We start from the raw sequence: 20,912 nt of genomic DNA on the forward strand, positions 1-20,912 counted from the left end.
CAAAAAGCAGGAAAACAATAACTTGTGTAGCAACTGTATATCCTAAATTTTTTTTTGCCATGAAATCTGAGTTACCCTTCAATGATCCTAGCACATTACGAATACTGAAACATGACAAACAAACACAAAATATAAGAGAAAAGTCCCAACATACTTTTGGATAGTCCAGTTCAAAAAAGGTTTCTAAATTGTTGATGAGATTAGGATCCAACCCCTTTAATGGTTTAAGAAGGGAAACCCCAGGAAGCTTGCTGTAAGGTTGCTTGTCAGACGCCTTCTTGTTAAGGTGTAGCCTCCTGTAATGAAAATAAGAATCAGTAGTTAGAACAGGCTCCTTTTTTCCTGTCTCAATAGGGATTTACACACCCCGTCAGAGCCCTACCCAAGCACTGTACAAACTGCAGATACAGGAACAAATAGCACCAATAGCATTTCTGTAATGAAACTATAAATATCAAAACACGGCATCAAGACAGTGATCAGCAGGTGTAATGTTTATCGCATTGGTATTATGGCTAGTACTTTGACAGGATTGCTTTGCAGCAGGATACTGTACATAATGAAATCAACAGCAGATATATCCAGAAAATTACATCTACAGAGTGCAACGGAAGGGTCATTTTAAACGTATTCAATTACAAAATAACCATTGCAATTACAACAGAAGCTATTTTGTTTCATAAAAGTTGAGGCTCCCGATGAGGAAATGCCTCATGGGAGTGTGTACAACTCATTTGGCTTTACTGTACAATAAAAGAAGAAGTTTAATAAAATATAACACCAATAAATTCCATTATCTATCCAGTAAAATACAACATTAACCATTTCTAATGATAAACTCTAGGTAGATACAAGGGACACACTAATACAGCTCTGTGATCATTAAAAGGAGAAGTACAGCCAAAGCTGTGGATCACAGATGTGCAAAACGTTCTGCACTCCTGTGACCTGCTGTCAGCTGACATCACAGAGCCGGTCCAGGCTTGGGCAAGGTCGAGCCAATGAAGTCAGGATCCATCCACATGCCAGGACTGGCACCCAGCGAGGCGCTGAGAGCCTGAGCTGCCCACTCCTGCCCCCTCCATAGCCCAGCACTCCAGTAAACGGGGGGGGGGGGGGGGACTGATAGTCACCAGCTCTGAGAACCAAGCAACCAGCAATGTTTGATTGCTCAGTTCTCAGTCTTAGAGCCAGCGGGGGACCGGTGCAGCATCGGAGCGATGCTGCATCCACCTAGGCAAGTAGGATTCTGAAGAAAACAAAAACCCATACTTCTCTTTTAAATGTATTATTTAACCACTTCAGTACAGGGAACTTCCTCCCCCTTCCTGCCCAGGCCAATTTTCAGCTTTTAGCACTGTTGCATTTTGAATGACAATTGCGCAGTCATGCAACACTGTACCTACACCAAATTTGTGTAATTTTGTTCCCCACAAATAGAGCTTTCTTTTGGTGGAGCGCAGAGCGTTCTATCCTGCTGGACGTCATATGACAGCCAGTCAGGATACTACAACCACTTTGCCGCCGTCAATTCGCTATAGGGCGGGTGGCAAGTGGTTAATTGCCAAGGCTCTTTTCATCCCTAGGCATTTTGGAAATGCGTCGGAACCGCTGCAACTCTACCCACGATTGCAAAATGCAGGTTTGGGGGGCCATTATTTTTAAGGCCATCACGGCAAATCATATCGCATGAATCTTGTCGCCCAAAAGAAGCTCCTGCTCTTTTTTGGGTGACAAGCTTCACGTCATGTGATTTGTCGTAAACGCGTTTTAGGCGCCATTAAAAATAATTACTCCAGAACCAAGGTTTTTCGATTGTAGCACATTTTGAGATTGTGGGCAGATCCCAATATGCCCGGGTGTGAACAGGATCTACAATGACAAATTGCCCAAAATGAATTTTAGATGCCATTTTCGTGGCACCTAAAAATGTGGTGCAGATCTGACGCAATAAATTGTGCTGCAATTGCGCAAAGCCTGCTACCCGAAAGACGCCCCTGATCCTTTTTTTGGGGCGACACACAATGCGGCTTGCCGCACGACAGTTGGAATATAGTTCATATTCCTATCGCACACCTTCCTTGTTTGTAGGCACTTGTCTACTGGGTGCTGAAGCGAACACCAGCCACTGGAGTAGTTACAACTAGATACATATTCGCCAGCACACCAAGGATCTTGCAAAAGCAGTCCACAAACTTTATTCCAGAGAAGATCACATTAAAAAAATGAGTTCAACGTTTTGGAGCCGCGCAGGACCCCTTCGCCAGGCATGTGATCACCTGCGTGGCCCCGAAATGTTGCACTAATTTTTTTGATGTGATCTTCTCTGGAATAAAGTTTTTGGGCTGCTTTTGCAAGATCCTTGGTGTGCTGGCGAATATGTATCTACTTGCAGCAGAACCACGCCGCCTTTTTAGGTTTAAAATGAATGGCATATGAATTTCTTAGTGTGTTTTGCGAACACGGGGAGAATTGTGGCAAAGCACCCTGGTGTGAATGCAGCCTCATATAAATACATTTCATCTTTGTATTTTACCATTTGCCCAGAGTAAGGCTTTATTGCAGTCACAAAAATAATCTCTAGTTCTAAACTACAAATCTGGCCAGATACACAACGGTTGTTGTACTCTCTGCCACGCAGAAGAACTTAAAATTTCTAGCTGCTAATGTGCTGGCTTAACCAAGGACTGGAATGATCAGAAACTCTATTAAGAAAACTGCCTTTGCTAGTGACTGCTAGTCCCATGATAACACACTAGTAATTGCCTTGAGCCTTCATGTGAGAACTCACTGAACATCAGCAGAATGAGGCAATTAAAAAGGCACTACTAGGGGAAGCAAATGCCTAGCGCTAGAACTGCATAACTAATGGCAGGGGCTGCATACAGGAACAAAACTCTGCGACAAAGATCTATTGCAAGTCACATTACATATTTACCTTTACTTGATAGAGATCTATGGGTTATAAAGCAGCTAACTAAGAACAGCCACCTTCCCTAAACATCTCAAATGACACTTTAATGACTTAGAGGTCATTTAAACAAGATTAAAGCACTGGCACAAGTCTACTGATTGGTCAATAGGTTAAGCCGAAGTTCAGTAAAAGTTTTTTTGGCCACACAGCACCCGCCACATAATTTGCCCCTAATAAAGTGCAACCCATGGGTTTGCTGGTTTCTCTCCCTCCACCGACCCAGGATACACACCACAGTGGTGATCATCTGAAGATGCAGAGGTTAGCTTGAGAATTAGCCCCTTGCCTTTCTCCCTTCTTGCCTCCTCGTTTGTTCGTAAAACTCCTAATTTTCCTAGAATGCAAGATGTTCTGTGAAGGGCAGAGACTACTAGAAATTCAGTGTATGATCCAAGCGCAAGGATAAGGCTGATGGGCAAAGCCTAAAATTCATGGTTATGGAGGTCAATGAACTGCAGCAACCATAAGCAATATTAGTCATCCTCCACCCTTCAATACATGAGTAAATATGAAGTATTTCATACCCAACATAACTCTTATCTAATAACCTTTATCTGGTCATGTGCGAAATTAAATGTACAACATAGCTGAACTTTTTGACCCCAGGTTAAGCGAAGGGTCCTCATATAATCATGTGATCTTCAAATGACTACTTTGAGTAACACAGGACGTATTCATATTCAGCTTATATTGGTATTAACCCCAAAACCAAAAAGTTATTACACTGCATCTTATCAATCCTTAGATGTGGTGGCTGCATTAGATTTCTTTTTTAGGCTCCCCCCCCCCCCCAGGTTACAGGCCAGTAACACTTCTGTATTAGAGTGCCCTCACTCTGGATGAAGGACCACAGCGGGCACCTTTAGACAGCAGCACTGTCAGTATAGGGCAGGGTTGTCAAACTCAATTTCATCGTGAGCCACATCAGCATTATGCCGGTTGTATCTGTAAGACTAGATGTCCAGAGCACCCTGCCCCCCCTTACATCAGATGTCAAAAGCCCCCCCCACCATCAGAAGTCATTGGTCCCGCAAATCACAGTGCATCCCCCCTTACCATGAGCTGACGCCAGGAAGAAACCGGGGGCTAAGCTGGGAAGCAGAAAGTGCAGAGTCTGGAGGAGGACCAGAGGAAGGCTGGAGTCAGCTGTCGGAGTCTGCTGAAAGCAGAGACTAGGGAAGGCGGAAATTAGAGGGTGACACAGATTGGCACAGGATCTCTTGAAGCAGTTCTGTCCTCCTTTCTGCTACCGACTGCTGAGATATTGGGAGGGGGGAGGGGAGAGGGAGAATTAGACATGAGCCTCTGTGTGACTGCACAGAGAAGCGCAAGATCTGGCAGAGAAGTTCTGTCCTCTCTGCTGCCAACTGTTGAAACATGGTGAGGACGAAGATGGGTGGGAGGTGCAGTAGCTGCAGGAGAGGTGCGAGGCCACATGAAATGGCCTGGCGGGCTGGATTCAGCCAACGGGCCTTGTGTTGGACACCTGTGGTCTAGGGGGAGGGGAGTGTCAGATGTACTAGCAGATTTAGTTACACTAACAAAGTGAAACCAAATTCTAGATCACACTGCAGTTACAGCAACAGTTTTTTTTTTCCCTTTTGGGATGAATGTTTGAAATGAATAAAGCTGATCATTGTAAGAACCCCTGTCTTTAGTAAATGGTTTGTCTCAGTATTCTAACTGCTACATTTGCAGGGTGTTTGGGGGGGGGGGCACAGACTTACTGGCTGGATTGCCAGATGAAAAAGGAAAGAAAGCAGCCAATAAAAAACAAATACAGCCATCAAATCCAAGAAGTGGTAAGCGGCAATATAATAAAAGGTTTGCTTTTCGGTTTAATACTGCTTTAAGTTCAAAACTCAGTGAACTTCATAAACTATTTTAGGCATTCCTACTACAGCCTAAAGGCTCATTCACACTATGCATTGTGTTAAAGCGGTAGTGAATCACACTTTTTTTAAACCCTGCAAGACAATGGCATAATGAGTTTAGTATACATCACATACTAAAAACACATGAAAATACTTACCCTAGAACAAAGCCCTCCAGTGGTGTGCTGTCACTGCTGACAGGGTTTCCATCTTTGTATAGAACAAACCCCCCCCCCCCCCCAAGATTATCTATGCCTGCAGGATGACTGAGCTTACTTTATGCTCCTGGATCCTTCGGTTTCTCTGCTCCCCTCGTGGTCGGCGGTAGCAAAGCTGCAGCCACACCACGTTGGCTGTCCTGGGCTGAGGCATCCTCATTATGCTTTCCTCCCCTGGCCATGGTGGCGGGGAAACAAGTAGCCTGGGGCGCCACTGGAGTCCTGGAAACCCGCGTCAGCTAATAGTGGCATTTGCAATGGGGAAAAGGATCACTAGCAGCAGATTGTGTGGGGAGCTCCATGAGACCGATCTGCTCACATGCCCTGCTTGGCCAGGCCCCTGGGTTTCCATTTTCACCTGCTCTCTCTTCTAGGTTTGCGTATTTCTGCCATCTGATTGGCCGCGCCAAGGTCATTTCCGCGCAGGAGTCATGGACCACAGCAAAGAGCTCTGAAGGGACGGCATGCGTATGCGGTCCTTTTAGAGTGCATGCACTGGTGACATCCCCGGCTGAATATTTTCTAAACAGTGCAAGTTTAGAAGATATTCACTGTACCTACAGGATTGCCTTACCTGTAAGTACGAGTTTAAAAAAATAAAATAATAAAAAAAAAAAAAAAAAAAAAAAAAAAAAATTGACATGACCCTCGTCTTATTTTTTTTTTTAATCTTTATTATAGCATGTGTATGGTACTGCAGCATACATACATTTCCTGCTACTATATTTGTGTACTGGAGTGGCATTCTATATAAATGTAACCAATACAATGAACTACCATGCACCACAGTAAAGTGCCGAAAATGTGTGTGTATTACTGTGCATTAAAAGAACATACATGCCTGAATGGGTCCTAACTGGTATTAAACTAGTTTGAATGAGAGGGACAGTAAAACACAAGCGGATTACTGATTATTTAAAAAAAAAAAAAAAAAAATCTGCATCTTTACATGATCTAGATGGTCAGAAAACCTTCAGGGTGGATGCACACTTTATCATGCATTGCCAAACTTGGATCCACACTGTTGCAGTGGGTTATGTTGCACATCAATGTGTGTTAGGCAGCCTATTCATTTCAATGGTGGGACCGGGCTACTTCTAGGCAGCCTATTCATTTCAATGGTGTGACTGGGCTACTTCTAGGCAGCCTATTCATTTCAATGGTGTGACTGGGCTACTTCTAGGCAGCCTATTCATTTCAATGGTGTGACTGGGCTACTTCTAGGCAGCCTATTCATTTCAATGGTGTGACTGGGCTACTTCGTGCACCAAGAGAAGCTCTATTTGTTGAGCAGTAGTGCATTACATTCTTTGTTGCACACTGCAACAAATGTCTATTGGTAAGGTGTGTTGGGGGGATCATTAAAAATAAGCCCCCATTCACATGTGAGCACTTTTGTGCTGGTTTCCCTATACTTGACTATGTCTGACTAGGCAGAATCCTATTTGAACGGTCCCCGTTTACATTTGTGCTCCAAATCGACCTATGATGAAAAAAATTAGGGGCTTTTTTTTGTTTGAGCATATCAAGGCGTTTTTGGTCCCCTTTTCTCCGTTCAAGCTTGGCTTTTTGGAATCTCTGACCGAATCGCTGCAAGCTGCCCGCAATCCCAAATCGCACTGCAATAGTGGCAAAACCCACCACATGTGTTCAGGTGCCATTCATTTTGGTGCGGTTTTGATGCAATTGTCTTGTAATAAATCATGCTGCAATCTTAGCAAACAGCATCATGTGGCGCTCATCGTCCAAAAAGAATCAGGAGCTTCTTTTGGGCGCCAAGCTTTGCACAATGAGGTTTGCCGTGATTTATCATGCGGCAAAACAGCACAGTGTTTAGGTACCATTGAAAATGAATGGCAACAGAACACTTGTGGTGTGTTTTGCAACTACAGTTCGATTTGGGATCGTGGGCAGAATTGGTGCTACCCATGCAGCCGCCACTCACTTAACAAGGGAGCTGGACCTGCAGGATCACATGACCAGACTGAAAAAAGGTAAGTATACACATTGTTTCCTGCACAGGGTAGGCAGAAGGAGGAGGAGGAGGAAGGGAACATTTCTAAGAATAGTTAGTGTTAGGTGTGAATTCCACTAACTCCAAACAAGGTAAGCTTCCAAGTATAGCTGGGTCATTCACGTGGCTGTATGGTTTTACATAGGCTCTTGTTGGCAGTAAGATCCTACATAAAATATTCCCATACGCGTGTTCATGTTTAAATTCATACAGCAGAAATGTGCCCTACTGATTGCTAGGACGCAGACAGCCATTCAGGATTGACACGTCAACTCAAAAGAGTGTAATGCTGATTACAAACTGTTGATAGTTACATGTCAGGCTGAACAGGTTAGTAAAAGTACATTTATACTGTACCCATGCAATTATTAGGACAATACAGTCCATACAGAACTGACTGCAGTTCTTTTTTTGGAACTCGCAGTTTTGCAAGTTTGTTCTTTGCTGTAGTGGTGGTAATTTTTGCTGTGGGTAACGCTGCCAACAGCACCCACCTCAATAACTTCCACTGAAAAAAAAAATTTTTAGAAGCTGAGCAGGAAAAAAGAAAGCGAGAAAAGCTACACTGTACTGTATTCTGACACCTGTAAATGACAGGGGTCAGGATACAATAGGTGACAGCAGGAGAATCTATGAATTTTACTTGTTCAGCCACCTGGGCTGAATGAAGAAAATCTTACATGTAGGACCAGTTTATCCCATGTGAAAGACATCAAACTTCTTAGGACAACCCCATTAGGTTTAATAGCTTACAAGTTATGGACACAGACAAAAAGTAGGCAACAAACCTCAGATCCGCAGATCTGCTCCAGGTCACAGACTTTGAAAGCCACTAAAATGGGCTGTCAGGCACCTAGCATTTTTCAGAAAAAGGTCAGCAATGACAGCCCACATATTCTGTTTATCTGATCAATAGAGAGCCACAGCACTAGTATAAAGTGATCTTTAGCATGCTTTTAAAAATCAGCTCATTCATATCCTCATGCTAATCTGCTGAGCACAGACTGTCTGCAACCTTGCACTCTTCTATACCACCGCTATTCTCACAACATTTGGAAATCGTCAAATTAGTGCTTCTAGATAATGGAATTAAAGGTTAACAAATAGATAAAAGAAACACACAGCATTAGAGACATGTGAATAAAAATCAATACATGCTTTCAGAAGGCCGAGTCACTACTTATAGCAGGTGTCAGTGCAGATAATTACGTCTCAAGGTCAAAGTTATGAAAAAAGGTATAAAGACTGCGAATTAAACATACTGGTTTCAAGTCAATCTTAATTGTATTTAATTCTGATTTATTCAATTCACCCTGCATATGAACGCGGTTCCCTGCCTCTTTATCCTGTGAGCTTGGTGACCTGCCACCAGGGACAGTACCTTGATGCCAAGGGAAACCCAGTGCTGGAGAAGAGACGAGTATTCTGCCTATCACATGAACACCCTAAAGACAAAAAACACCTACACATGCAGGTAGTTGAACTTTCTGTATTGTGATTATTAGTACAGATAATGTTGGGCAGCAGATGGGCAGGCCCCACGGACATGTGTGAACCGGCTCCACTGAAAGCTGGTCCGATTCACATGTTATGCAAATTGGATAAGGCTCACATATTTGTGAACCGAGCCTTATGCTTTAATACACAATGCCAATGCTGGTCACATAAAATAAACTTGGTCTCTTTTCTTCTACCTGTTAACTGAGGAGAAACTATAAAGGCAAAAAGGCACTGGTAGGTTATTTGGCTCCTGTCTAAAAGTGGCCCTCGTATGTGTATGTATGAATGTCAGTTAGGAACCTTACATTATAAGCTCCTTGAGGGCAGGAACTGATGTGAATGTATAATATGTAAAGCACTGTGTGAATGTACATACCTGTAATAAATTATAGCCATAGGTTTTCATCCATCCATTAAAATCCAGGATTTTTTATTTAAAAAACAGAGTTCCACCCAAAAGTGGAACTTCTACTCATTTGCTTCCTACCCCCCTCCGGTGTCACATTTGGTACCTTTCGGGGGGGGGGAATGGGTACCTGTTTTTGATAGGTAACCTTCCCCACTTTCTGGGAACTGTGAAATTTGGCCCCCTCCTCCTACCCTCCGCTGCTGAGCCAATCCAATTCACTGCCAGGTTCCCCTATCGGCGATGGCGGCGGCAGCACCTGACGGAAACATCGGCTGCGGTGCCGACATTGCTGGACTCCAGGACAGGCAAGTGTCCAAATATTAAAAGTCAGCAGCTACAGTATGTGTAGCTGCTGACTTATAATTTTTGGAGGAGGGGGCGGAACTCCACTTTAAACTGAACTCCAGCGAAAACAAATCCTCCTAGGCAACCCCCCCCCCCCCCCACACACACACACTCTAAAAGGTTAGATGCAATCATGTATGGGACATCTTTTTTTTTCTCCTTATAATAAAGGGAGGAAAAAAAAAAAATCAGACCCATGTAATCCCTATAAACGCTTGGATGCAAGCATGCAGACATGTGTGCGCCTATATCTGCCCACATCTGGTCAGATATGTAAAAGCAGACCTGGACGCAAACTTCTTACATTCACTCTGACAAACCTAAACAGACCTGGCTGCCCCCTGGAATACACTGCAGTCTGTTTTTGATCCATCTAATCATGTGTCAGAAACAAAAAAAGCACCCTGTCAAAATGACGACTAGTTCTAGAGATACAGACTAAAGCCTCGTACACACGCGTCGAAATTCGGCCGGGAATTTTGGTCCGACGACTGATCTGACGATTTTCGGCTTGTTAGTATGATGCTTCCGACAGCCGACTCCGACTTTTCGGCCGAAAAAAATCTGGTGTGCAGGCTATAAAATTTTTGTCCTCCGTAAAACACGGCAGATTTTCGTGCAGTCAGTACAGATTTCGACAGGGAAAAATCTTATGAGCAAGACTAGGCATGCTCAGAGAAGAAAGAACACAAAGAAAGCAAACCAACACATGACATCACTTCTGAAGTAGAATTTTGTAGTGCGGGAAAATGTGTGCAGTCTAGGCACATTCCAACCAACAAAACACCACTCTGGACAAAAGACGGACGATCAATCGGCCGATAATCGTTGCGTGTGTACTAGGCTTTAGCTTTATCCCACTTTGAAAATTGTGGGGGCCTGACCAATAAGGTAGCACGGGGATGACCAAAAACAGCTTTTATGCCAAAGGCTGGCATTTGCATACAACTTTCCTGCCTAAATCTCCAGATCTACAAATCGGGTTGACGAGCGATTTAATCTTTTGAATTAATCTAAGCACTGGGTAAACTGTTGGTGCCATATATATCCTGTATTATAACAATAATAATAAACTCTGATTATGTACCTATGTTATGTTCAGTTTAAGGCCCCTTTCACACATTCGGTCCGTTCAGTTCATCAGTTCAGTCATGTCAAAATGTATCAGGTTTTCATCCGTTTTTCTTTACATCCACTACTAATGAAAAAAACGGTTGTCCGTTTACATCAGTTTTTCGTCCGATCCGTTTTGACGGATGAAAAATAGGGCATTCATCCATTCCAAAAAAAGGACATTGACGGAAGCAGATGAAAACGGATGATCATCCATTTTTTACATAGAGATGCATTGATGTCCGTTTTTCATCCATCAACGGATGGATGAAAAATGGACAAACGGACCGTATGTGTGAAAGGGGCCTAAAATGACACATTTGTGGCAGGTTCACTTTAAAAACCTTGCTGTGCTATGCATAGCATTCAACATATCCAAGTCTAACAACTGATACCGAAGGAAACCAGGGCGCTGCAACAGTGCAGGATCTAATGTATGTTCATAAGATTTAGGTTTTTCTTTCACTGGACAATATTGGAAGTAGGTTTTGCCCCGAATCTCATGCCAGTTCAGCTAGGAGTCAAAGGTTGATCGCCCTTCGAAAGTTGCACCAGTTTTTTTTTTCTATTTTAGCAAAAAGGAAAGCCTTGTTCGAGATCAGCTATAAAACAGCAAGGAACAAGGTTCAAGGAAAGCGGTCAAGTGATCTTTGGCATTTTCTCAAATGAATTAGCAAATCTCCAGGCGAATAATACAGCTCAGCTGCTGCTGCTGATGTCACTAGATTACAAATCCTGTGACAAATCACACTGGCTGTACCCAAAGTTTCAGAATCCTAAATGATGTTTTTAGAACATGTGCTAAGGCAGTGGGGCACTAGAGGACATGACACCAATGATCTCATTAATGCTAGTACTGTAGGTCCACTGGGATATGGACGAGTCACCAAAGAGCAGAACAGATGTGGCTAGCTCAATTGGTAGTTTTGTGATTTGTGCAGACAATATAGGCATTACCCTTTTGCTTCAGCTGTCCTTGGATACTGCTGACAATACTCTACATAGGAAGCCTTCCTTTCCTAATTATTTAAGGTTGACAGTTGCTAGGCAACAAAGCCCCACCTCTGGTATATACTAGTCGCAATAGAACAAATCGGGTTAGCTTGCTTTCTTTACCTAAAGCTGGGTAAAACATTAAGAAAAATTCCGTACGAGGCACAATCGTTCGATTTTCATATACACAATGTGTACCAAAACTTTCGACAACTGATTCAGACTTTCTAAACAAAAACTTCTAAAAGGACAAACTTTGAAATTTTTCTTGTACATGAAGAGAACAAAAACTATTTTCATTTAATGTGTACGGTTTTCGTACAAGAAAAATCATATATGAAATACTGCACATGATCAGAAACCAACAAAAAAAGAAAAATCTGTGTCGTACGAGAAGTTTCGTACATCATTTCCATCCTCGGTTTTGACTTGCTGGAAAACATTGAGGAAAACCGTTTGCCCGATTTTCTTATAGTGCGTACCCACCATAACAAAAATTTAATTTTCTTCTTCCCATAACCCTTTTTTTTTTTTTTACAAACATGATAAAACATTTACAGGATCTCAATGTGCTAGGTCAGGGCTTGACAAATCAGTTTTATATCTAGGAGCCAGGTAATAACTTAGGAGCCAGTATTTTGTATTTTTAACTAACAAATCTTACAGGAGGAGGGGGGGGGGGCACCATGTAACACGTTCCCAACTCCTTTAACCCTTTCACAGCCTGAGCTTTTTGCACATATGTAAAAAAAAAAAAAAAAAAAATTATATATATATATATATATATAGCCTGAAGATTACATAAAACCCCCAAAACATATCTTTTCTGAAAGTAGACCTCCTGGATAATAAAAATAGTGGTAGTTCCAATTTATTTTTATGTTGCACAATATTAATATTACAGCAATGAACATTAAAAGTATATTTTAGGGGGGGGGGGGGGGGGGGACAAAAACCACAATCAATTACCCAATTTTTTTGGTAAAATATAAAACTGAGGTTGCACTGAGTATACAGATACCCAATATATGTCAAACCTTAATCACGTTCGTATTCGTACCCTATATTTTCCATAGGCGTCGCTTTAAAAGCCCCCTACAAGTCATCAGTATAGCGTTACGACAGAGATCTGGTAGAATTATTGCTCCCATTCCGACACACGCGGTGATATGCAACATGCTTATCGCAATCAACGTTTTCAGACCCTGCATGTCTCCCCTGTGCTCCAATGCACATCGCAGTCCATTACATTTTTCCCCAGCTAGGGAAACGGTCAACGGGAACCCAGAAATTATGCCACTTCCAGGTCAAATAGAAGGAGAGAGCAGCATGTGTACACTCTCTTCCCTGCGCCCCCCTTTACCCACCAGCACCCCCTATGACAGTCCTAAGCCCACAGATGGGCAAGTAAAATATGGGCACTATATGAAAATATTTACTTGCACCAAATGGATGCATCTTCCCATACCAAGTTATGCTGGCCATACCCGCATAGCTAGCTATTCAGATGAGAATATTAGTACAACTATTCTTTCTACATTCAATAAATGGACAAATGTGGTTTGAAAAGGTCACTTGCTTTTAATACTGGATTTAAAAAAAAAAAAAAAAAAAAAAAAAAAAAAAAAAAAAAAAAAAGGTATATAATTTCGGAACGAAAACCGCACAAACTGTCCAAAAATTGCTCAAGAAACGTCTTCTATTCTGCACCTTCTAAATTTTCTTGTCACTGTGGTCAAACACTAAAGTTGATTTACCCCACAAACGATTCGAAGATCAAATGAACATTTTCAAAAAGAAAAATGTATTACATGTATGGCCAGTATTAGGTAGAACTATGCAGAAGACACCTTAAGTCCTTAAGTTTATTGCAATTCTTGTAAAAAGAAAAAAAAAAAAAAAAAAATGAAATGGCAGCCATATCTCCAATTAATATAAATACACGCAATAATGTAGCCTGACTGCTGCAACCAGACAACCTTCACCAAGTGGTTATCAAAACTACAACCTTCACCAAGTGGTTATCAAAACTACAACCTTCACCAAGTGGTTATCAAAACTACAACCTTCACCAAGTGGTTATCAGAACTACAACCTTCACCAAGTGGTTATCAAAACTACAACCTTCACCAAGTGGTTATCAAAACTACAACCTTCACCAAGTGGTTATCAAAACTACAACCTTCACCAAGTGGTTATCAAAACTACAACCTTCACCAAGTGGTTATCAAAACTACAACCTTCACCAAGTGGTTATCAAAACTACAACCTTCACCAAGTGGTTATCAGAACTACAACCTTCACCAAGTGGTTATCAAAACTACAACCTTCACCAAGTGGTTATCAAAACTACAACCTTCACCAACTAAATTACCAAAAATGACAACCTTCACCCAGCAATCAGAACTACAATGTTCCAACTGTAGATAATTTATGTAAAATGTTATCTAAAAGCAAAAACTTTTTTTTTGGTTTGGATTGGAGGTAAAGCTTAAACACTTCCCAATGGCTATATGCATATATGTAGCAGCACAGCTAGTGGGCTTAATGCCAGGCTACTGCATACATGCTTACACCTAGTACTTCTATGCTATGTTGAGAGTGCATTTGCTCAGCACAGCCACCACAGTAATTGAGCAGTCACCAACAGCACCTGGTCATTGTTTATGATGGGGAGCTGGTGGTACAGCCTCCAAATCATGCAACCACTGTGACAGTAGTCAGATAATCAGTAAGCCCACCTCCCAGCATTAAGACCCCCTTCAAAGAGCTGATTGCAAGGAGTTAAAACCTCTGAGGTTTTTCAGCTGTCTCTGTTCCACTGCCTGTATGAGCAGACAGCTAACACACACAGTCTGCAAGAGCCCTGCATAGCACCTGTGATCTGCTGATCATGGGTGCAATGCTTTATGGGCTACCAATACAAAATAAAAGAAAAAAAAATAAATGCACATTTTTACCTGCAAAAAGACATGCATTTATTTATTTATTTTTTAAAAGGTGAACTTATTCTTTAAATCATCATCAGCATGGACCCTGTGAAATAATGGATTTGAAAACTACAATTAAAACTGAATAAAATTCTAAAGCGACATGGACTACATAGATATATATCTCAAAAGCAGAATCTAAGTGGCCACAAAAAAGATTACATGAAACGCCATGTGATCTGCTGATTCAGTACAAAGTTTAATCATCTTATTGTAGCTATTTCTTCTTCAAAAAGAGCAAAGGGTAAAACTTAATTATGCATTATCATGGGAGACCATAATGAGCTAAAACCTAGGATACTCAGCAGTTCTGCATAACCTAGACATCAATGCCCCATTTATTATGCTAAAATAACATTGCAGCAAGTCTATTACTCACAGACTATAATGTACATTGTTGCCACCACATCCTTATTTTCAGTCTGCATATGGAAAACTGGGTTGCCTCTGCAATGGAAGTAATGTGTGCTAAATGTTCTGCAGTGTGGTGCACCTGGGTCAGATTCTGCCCATCAAAAACACATTTAAAAAAAAGTCAAAGTCATAGATGGCAAGTATTTTGGGCACATTGGTTGCATTCAGCTGTGATTATACTTCTAGGATATCCCTTCTACTGCAATAAATATTCCCTTTCAAACACTAACCATATAGGACATGCCCTTAAAAATGTGTAGTAAAAACAAAGCTATAAATGCCTGTACAATTCAGGGTAAAACAAGGCCTATATGTTGCCGTTTGTAAACTGCTTGAGCAGACACTTCAAATGTTAATAGCAGCAGCATGACAGCAAGAAAATCCTCCTTCCCCCCTTCCTGTAAGCGGCTTCTTCCTCTTGCCATTCTAAAAAATCCATACCATTCAAAGCAGCACGGCTATCAATAGCACATTTGTCCATACATCCATTGCAGGGTCACCCATGGTAAAAGCACATATTATGCTACAGCCACATGTCTGTGTCTAGACGCTGCTTCTGTACAAAGCAGGCCACACTTCCATTGCATTGACATGAGGAGATGTGGGGGCTCATATACTTGGAAAAATTGCTTTAGGTGGGTGGTCAGGCAAAGAATGATCCATCAGCCTAGTTCACCTATCGAGGATTGCTCTATTCAGCAGCCCCTGGACTGTCTCTGAAGTACAGTAGAGGACAAAAAAAAAAACAGAACAGTTTTAGCAGGTTTTCACTAAATACAAGATGGAATGATTTACCAATGCAAGAGTAAGAAATCATTCTCAGCCCAGGTTTGGTACAGTGCTAGGCTTCCTCAAGCTGTGGCTGAGTGACCTCCCATCTGATGGTACATCCATAGGTCCAGGGTTAACACCAATAGGCAGGTCCAGTATGAACTATACAGACTGCCTTTTTCCCCATCAGAACCCCAAGGCAAGCAGGCACATTCTTCCCACCAGACCCCCAAGGCAAGCGGGCGCATTCTTCCCACCAGACCCCCAAGGCAAGCGGGGGCATTCTTCCCACCAGACCCCCAAGGCAAGCGGGGGCATTCTTCCCACCAGACCCCCAAGGCAAGCGGGGGCATTCTTCCCACCAGACCCCCAAGGCAAGCGGGGGCATTCTTCCCACCAGACCCCCAAGGCAAGCGGGGGCATTCTTCCCCCCAGACCCCCAAGGCAAGCGGGCGCATTCTTCCCACCAGACCCCCAAGGCAAGCGGGCGCATTCTTCCCACCAGACCCCCAAGGCAAGCGGGCGCATTCTTCCCACCAAACCCCCCAGGCAAGCGGTCGCATTCTTCCCACCAGACCCCCAAGGCAAGCGGGCGCATTCTTCCCACCAGACCCCCAAGGCAAGCGGGCGCATTCTTCCCACCAAACCCCCCAGGCAAGCGGTCGCATTCTTCCCACCAGACCCCCAAGGCAAGCGGGCGCATTCTTCCCACCAGATCCCCCAGGCAAGCGGGCGCATTCTTCCCACCAGACCCTCAAGGCAAGCGGGCGCATTCTTCCCCCCAGACCCCCAAAGCAAGCGGGCGCATTCTTCCCCCCAGACCCCCAAGGCAAGCGGGCGCATTCTTCCCCCCAGACCCCCAAGGCAAGCGGGCGCATTCTTCCCTCCAATCCCCCAAGGCAAGAGGGCGCATTCTTCCCTCCAAACCCCCAAGGCAAGCGGGCGCATTCTTCCCTCCAAACCCCCAAGGCAAGCGGGCGCATTCTTCCCTCCAAACCCCCAAGGCAAGCGGGCGCATTCTTCCCTCCAGACCCCCAAGGCAAGCGGGCGCATTCTTCCCTCCAGACCCCCAAGGCAAGCGGGCGCATTCTTCCCACCAGAACCCCAAGGCAAGCGGGCGCATTCTTCCCACCAGACCCCCAATGCAAGCGGGCGCATTCTTCCCTCCAGACCCTCAAGGCAAGCAGGCACATTCTTCCCACCAGACCACCAATCAAAGAGGGCACATTCTTCCATCTACCCATGGACCACACCATATAAATAGGTGCGCACTCTTCCCATGGACCACCAATTGGGGGGGGGGGGGGAAATCTTTCACCTGACCACCAAAGGGGGCGCATTCTTCCAATTCTACCACCTGACCACCAATCAAAGGGGGCGCATCCTTCCACCTGACCACCAAAGGGGGGCGCATCCTTCCACCTGACCACCAAAGGGGGGCGCATCCTTCCACCTGACCACCAAAGGGGGGCGCATCCTTCCACCTGACCACCAAAGGGGGGCGCATCCTTCCACCTGACCACCAAAGGGGGGTGCATCCTTCCACCTGACCACCAAAGGGGGGCGCATCCTTCCACCTGACCACCAAAGGGGGGCGCATTCTTCTACCTGACCACCAAAGGGGGGCGCATCCTTCCACCTGACCGCCAAAGGGGGGCGCATCCTTCCACCTGACCGCCAAAGGGGGCGCATCCTTCCACCTGACCGCCAAAGGGGGCGCATCCTTCCACCTGACCGCCAAAGGGGGCGCATCCTTCCACCTGACCGCCAATTTAAGGGGGCACATTCTTCTACCTGACCGCCAATTTAAGGGTGCGCATCTTCTACTTGACCGCCAATTAAAGGGGGGCGCATTCTTCCACCTGACCTCCAATGAAAGGGGGCGCATTCTTCCACCTGACCTCCAATGAAAGGGGGGCGCATTCTTCCACCTGACCATCAAAGTGGGCGCATTCTTCCACCTGACCATCAACCAAAGGGGGCGCATTCTTCCACCTGACCGCCAATCAAAGGGTGACGCATTCATCCAGATGACCACCAAAGGGGGCGCATTCATCCACCTGACCGCCAAAGTGGGCGCATTCATCCAGATGACTACCAATCAAAGTGGGCGCATTCATCCAGATGACTACCAATCAAAGTGGGCGCATTCATCCAGATGACCACCAATCAAAGTGGGCGCATTCATCCAGATGACCACCAATCAAAGTGGGCGCATTCATCCAGATGACCACCAATCAAAGTGGGCGCATTCATCCAGATGACCACCAATCAAAGTGGGCGCATTCATCCAGATGACCACCAATCAAAGTGGGCGCATTCATCCAGATGACCACCAATCAAAGGGGGCGCATTCTTCCACCTGACTGCCAATCAAAGTGGGCGCATGCTTCCACCTGACCGCCAAAGGGGGCGCATTCTTCCACCTGACCACCAATCAAAGTGGGCGCATTCTTCCACCTGACCACCAAAGTGGGCGCATTCTTCCACCTGACCACCAATCAAAGTGGGCGCATTCTTCCACCTGACCGCCAATGTAACAAGGAATATTATGACGGACCACCAACGTAGGGGCATTAGTCTCACTGGTAACCAATGCGCTAGGTTTGGCGCGGTGTCCTAGAAAGCGTAGAAGGTTTCCTCCTGGGATGACAGACTGGAGGGTATATACAGTAGTAGAGTAATAAGAGCTGAGAGGGAGAGGAGTCCTCAATGAATGGTGGTGTGAATGGCAGACTATGAGGGGTGTGAGCCCTCTATCAGACACACAGATAGATGGTGATATGGGTACTCACGTGTAAATAATGGATAAGAAATGCATGAACCATAGGACGAAGAAGAGGACGACGCCGAAGATGGCGAGTCCCTGCAGGGCCAGCTCCAGGACGGCCATAACCGGGAGAGATGACACCGAGCAGTAAGAATTCCTCCTTCTTTTTCTCTCCTGTGTGGGTGAGCGGTATGTTCGGAGTCCGGGCAGCCCAGTGACAAGTGTCAGCGATACCTCATACAGTGAGACATGGAAGCAGCAGAGTGTAGAGGGGGAAGAGTGAAGCTGTGTCACAGGAGCGGCCTCCTCCCGCCTCCCTCTATTCCTCAGTAACCGGCCTGTATGGAGCTCTCCGCCTCCGCCTCCGCCTCAAGCACCGCTTGTCTCTCAGAGCACCAAGAGCTGGAAGAAGTGATACCGGCGCGAGAGCGGCACCCCTGCTCAACCACCCTTCTCCGCCAGACACGTAGCCACGCCTCCCTGCACACTCCACGCCCACCCCATGTCCGGCTCACTCACTCATCAGCACCACGACGATTCCGAGCACACCCGTGTTGTCCCCCCTCCGCCTACGTCAGACACACCCACTCCGGCCACTCCCCGGCAGCGTAGCCCCTCCTCTTACGCAGCGGGTTGAGGGCGGTACACTATCAGTGAAACTGTCAATCAGACGCGGTGACATCATGGACGGGTAAGGGGGGCGGGCCGAATAGTATGTGGAGAACGTGTCATGTGGGGATGTCGTCATTGTCCTAAGGGCATGGAGAGGTTGTGCTTTGTGGTGAGGTTGTAATACTGGAAAGTCTAGCTGTGTGCTGGCGATAAGGAGGTGACGTCATGGTGCTGGAATAGGGCTCAGTTTTATTGTAACTAGAACGGAGGGGGTAATGTGTCAGGATGCAGGAATACAAGCTATAGGCTGGAGAAAACCTCTTACTGCCAATAGGAGCTGCTATTTCACTCCACGTCCCTAACTAAATGTACAGCCAACCAGGAGCAGCCTCACTCTCCCTAGTTGCTGGGCAACAGAAAACTACGCTGGCTTAAAGCGGAGTTCCACCCATTTTTAAATGTACTTTTATCCAAATAGCCAATAGCAGTGCATTTCTAAAAAAACTAATATATATATATATATTATTATTATATATATATATATATATATATATATATATATATATATTTTTTTTAACCACTTAAGCCCCAGCCCTATTTCTGACACTTTTTGTTTTCAAGTTAAAACCAGTATTTTTTCCTAGAAAACTACTTGGAACCCCCAAACATTATATATATATTTTAACATTATATATATATTTTTTTAGCAAAGACTCTGGAGAATAAAATGTCGGTTATTGCAAAATTTAATTGTCACGCAGTATTTGCGCAGCGGTCTTTAAAACGCCATTTTTTTAAAAAAAATTTGAAAAATCACATTTCACTGCATTTAAAAAATACTAAACAGTAAAGTTAGCCCATTTTTTTTTGTATATTGTGAAAGATGATGTCACGCCGTGTAAATAGATACCTAACATGTTACGGTTTAAAATTGCGCCCCCCCTCCGTGGGATGGCAACAAACTACGGTCAATAGAGATCTCAATAGGCGACGCTTTAAATTTTTTTAACAGTTACCAGTTTAGAATTAGAGTGTAGCTCTTTTTTTTTAAATTATTGCTCACGCTCTGGCGATCGCGGCGATACCTCACATGTGTGGTTTGAACAGCGATTTCATTCACGGCTCAACTTCCGTATACGTTTTTTTTTGTGCGCGAGCTAACGGTGACGGGGGCGGCTAAAATTATTATTTTTTTTTCCTATTTATTTTATTTTTTTTAACTTTATTACAGGTTTTTTAAAAAAAAAATCTGATCACTTTTATTGCTGTCACAAGCAATGTAAACATCCCTTGTGACACCAATATGTAGTGACAGGTACACTTTATGGAGGGATCGAGGGTCTAAAAGACCCGAGACCCCTCCACTACACTTCCATGTGTGCAAAACGCAGAAAACTGCATTTTTGCATACAGCCGTTTTTTAAATTTGCCACCTTTTGCAGCACAGTAACCCGGAAGTGACGTCATGGACGCCGCCTCCGGGTTACGTCATCGGAGACCCGATCAAAGCTGTTTCCAGATTTGACCGGGACTCCATCCAGCCGGCGGACGTGCTCGGGCTCCCGGTGGGACGGGAGCCCCGAGTAACATCCCCCCCCCTCCCGCTCACCCGGGTAACGATCGAGCGGCTCCCGAGCCGCATTGGTCGTTACCGACGGAAAGCCGACCGTTGGCACTAAACCACAGTACCGGGATGGTGCCTCTAGCTAGAGGCATCATCCCGGTATACTACCGCAAAGTCTGCCAACGTATATATATGTTAGTATGCAGTAAGTGGTTAATGTCTAAATACCTTATTTTGATCGGTGTACGCGGAACTTCCGGTCCCAGCCGCCTAGGTGATATCGTCATAAGGCGATTCCCATGGGCTATTGGCATCATCTATCCCAGAAGTCCATGGGAATCTAATGAAGAA

The 20,912-nt window shown here is 44.5% G+C and overlaps 1 protein-coding gene across 1 annotated transcript in view; it reads right to left on the reverse strand.

Moving 5' to 3' along the window:
• UGCG (UDP-glucose ceramide glucosyltransferase) overlaps positions 1–18,552 on the reverse strand; it is a 73,607-nt gene extending 55,055 nt beyond the window's left edge. The window contains exons 1-2 of the mRNA XM_082271146.1: positions 18,411–18,552; positions 155–296 (exon numbers count right to left, since the gene is read on the reverse strand). Of these exons, the coding sequence (XP_082127272.1) occupies positions 155–296; positions 18,411–18,508 (240 nt within the window). The 5' untranslated portion in view covers positions 18,509–18,552. The remainder of the gene's footprint in view (positions 1–154; positions 297–18,410) is intronic.
• Positions 18,553–20,912: the final 2,360 nt, after the last annotated feature.

The sequence above is a fragment of the Pelophylax lessonae genome, assembly GCF_965119305.1.
Source record: "Pelophylax lessonae genome assembly, chromosome: 1".
NCBI lineage: Eukaryota > Metazoa > Chordata > Amphibia > Anura > Ranidae > Pelophylax > Pelophylax lessonae.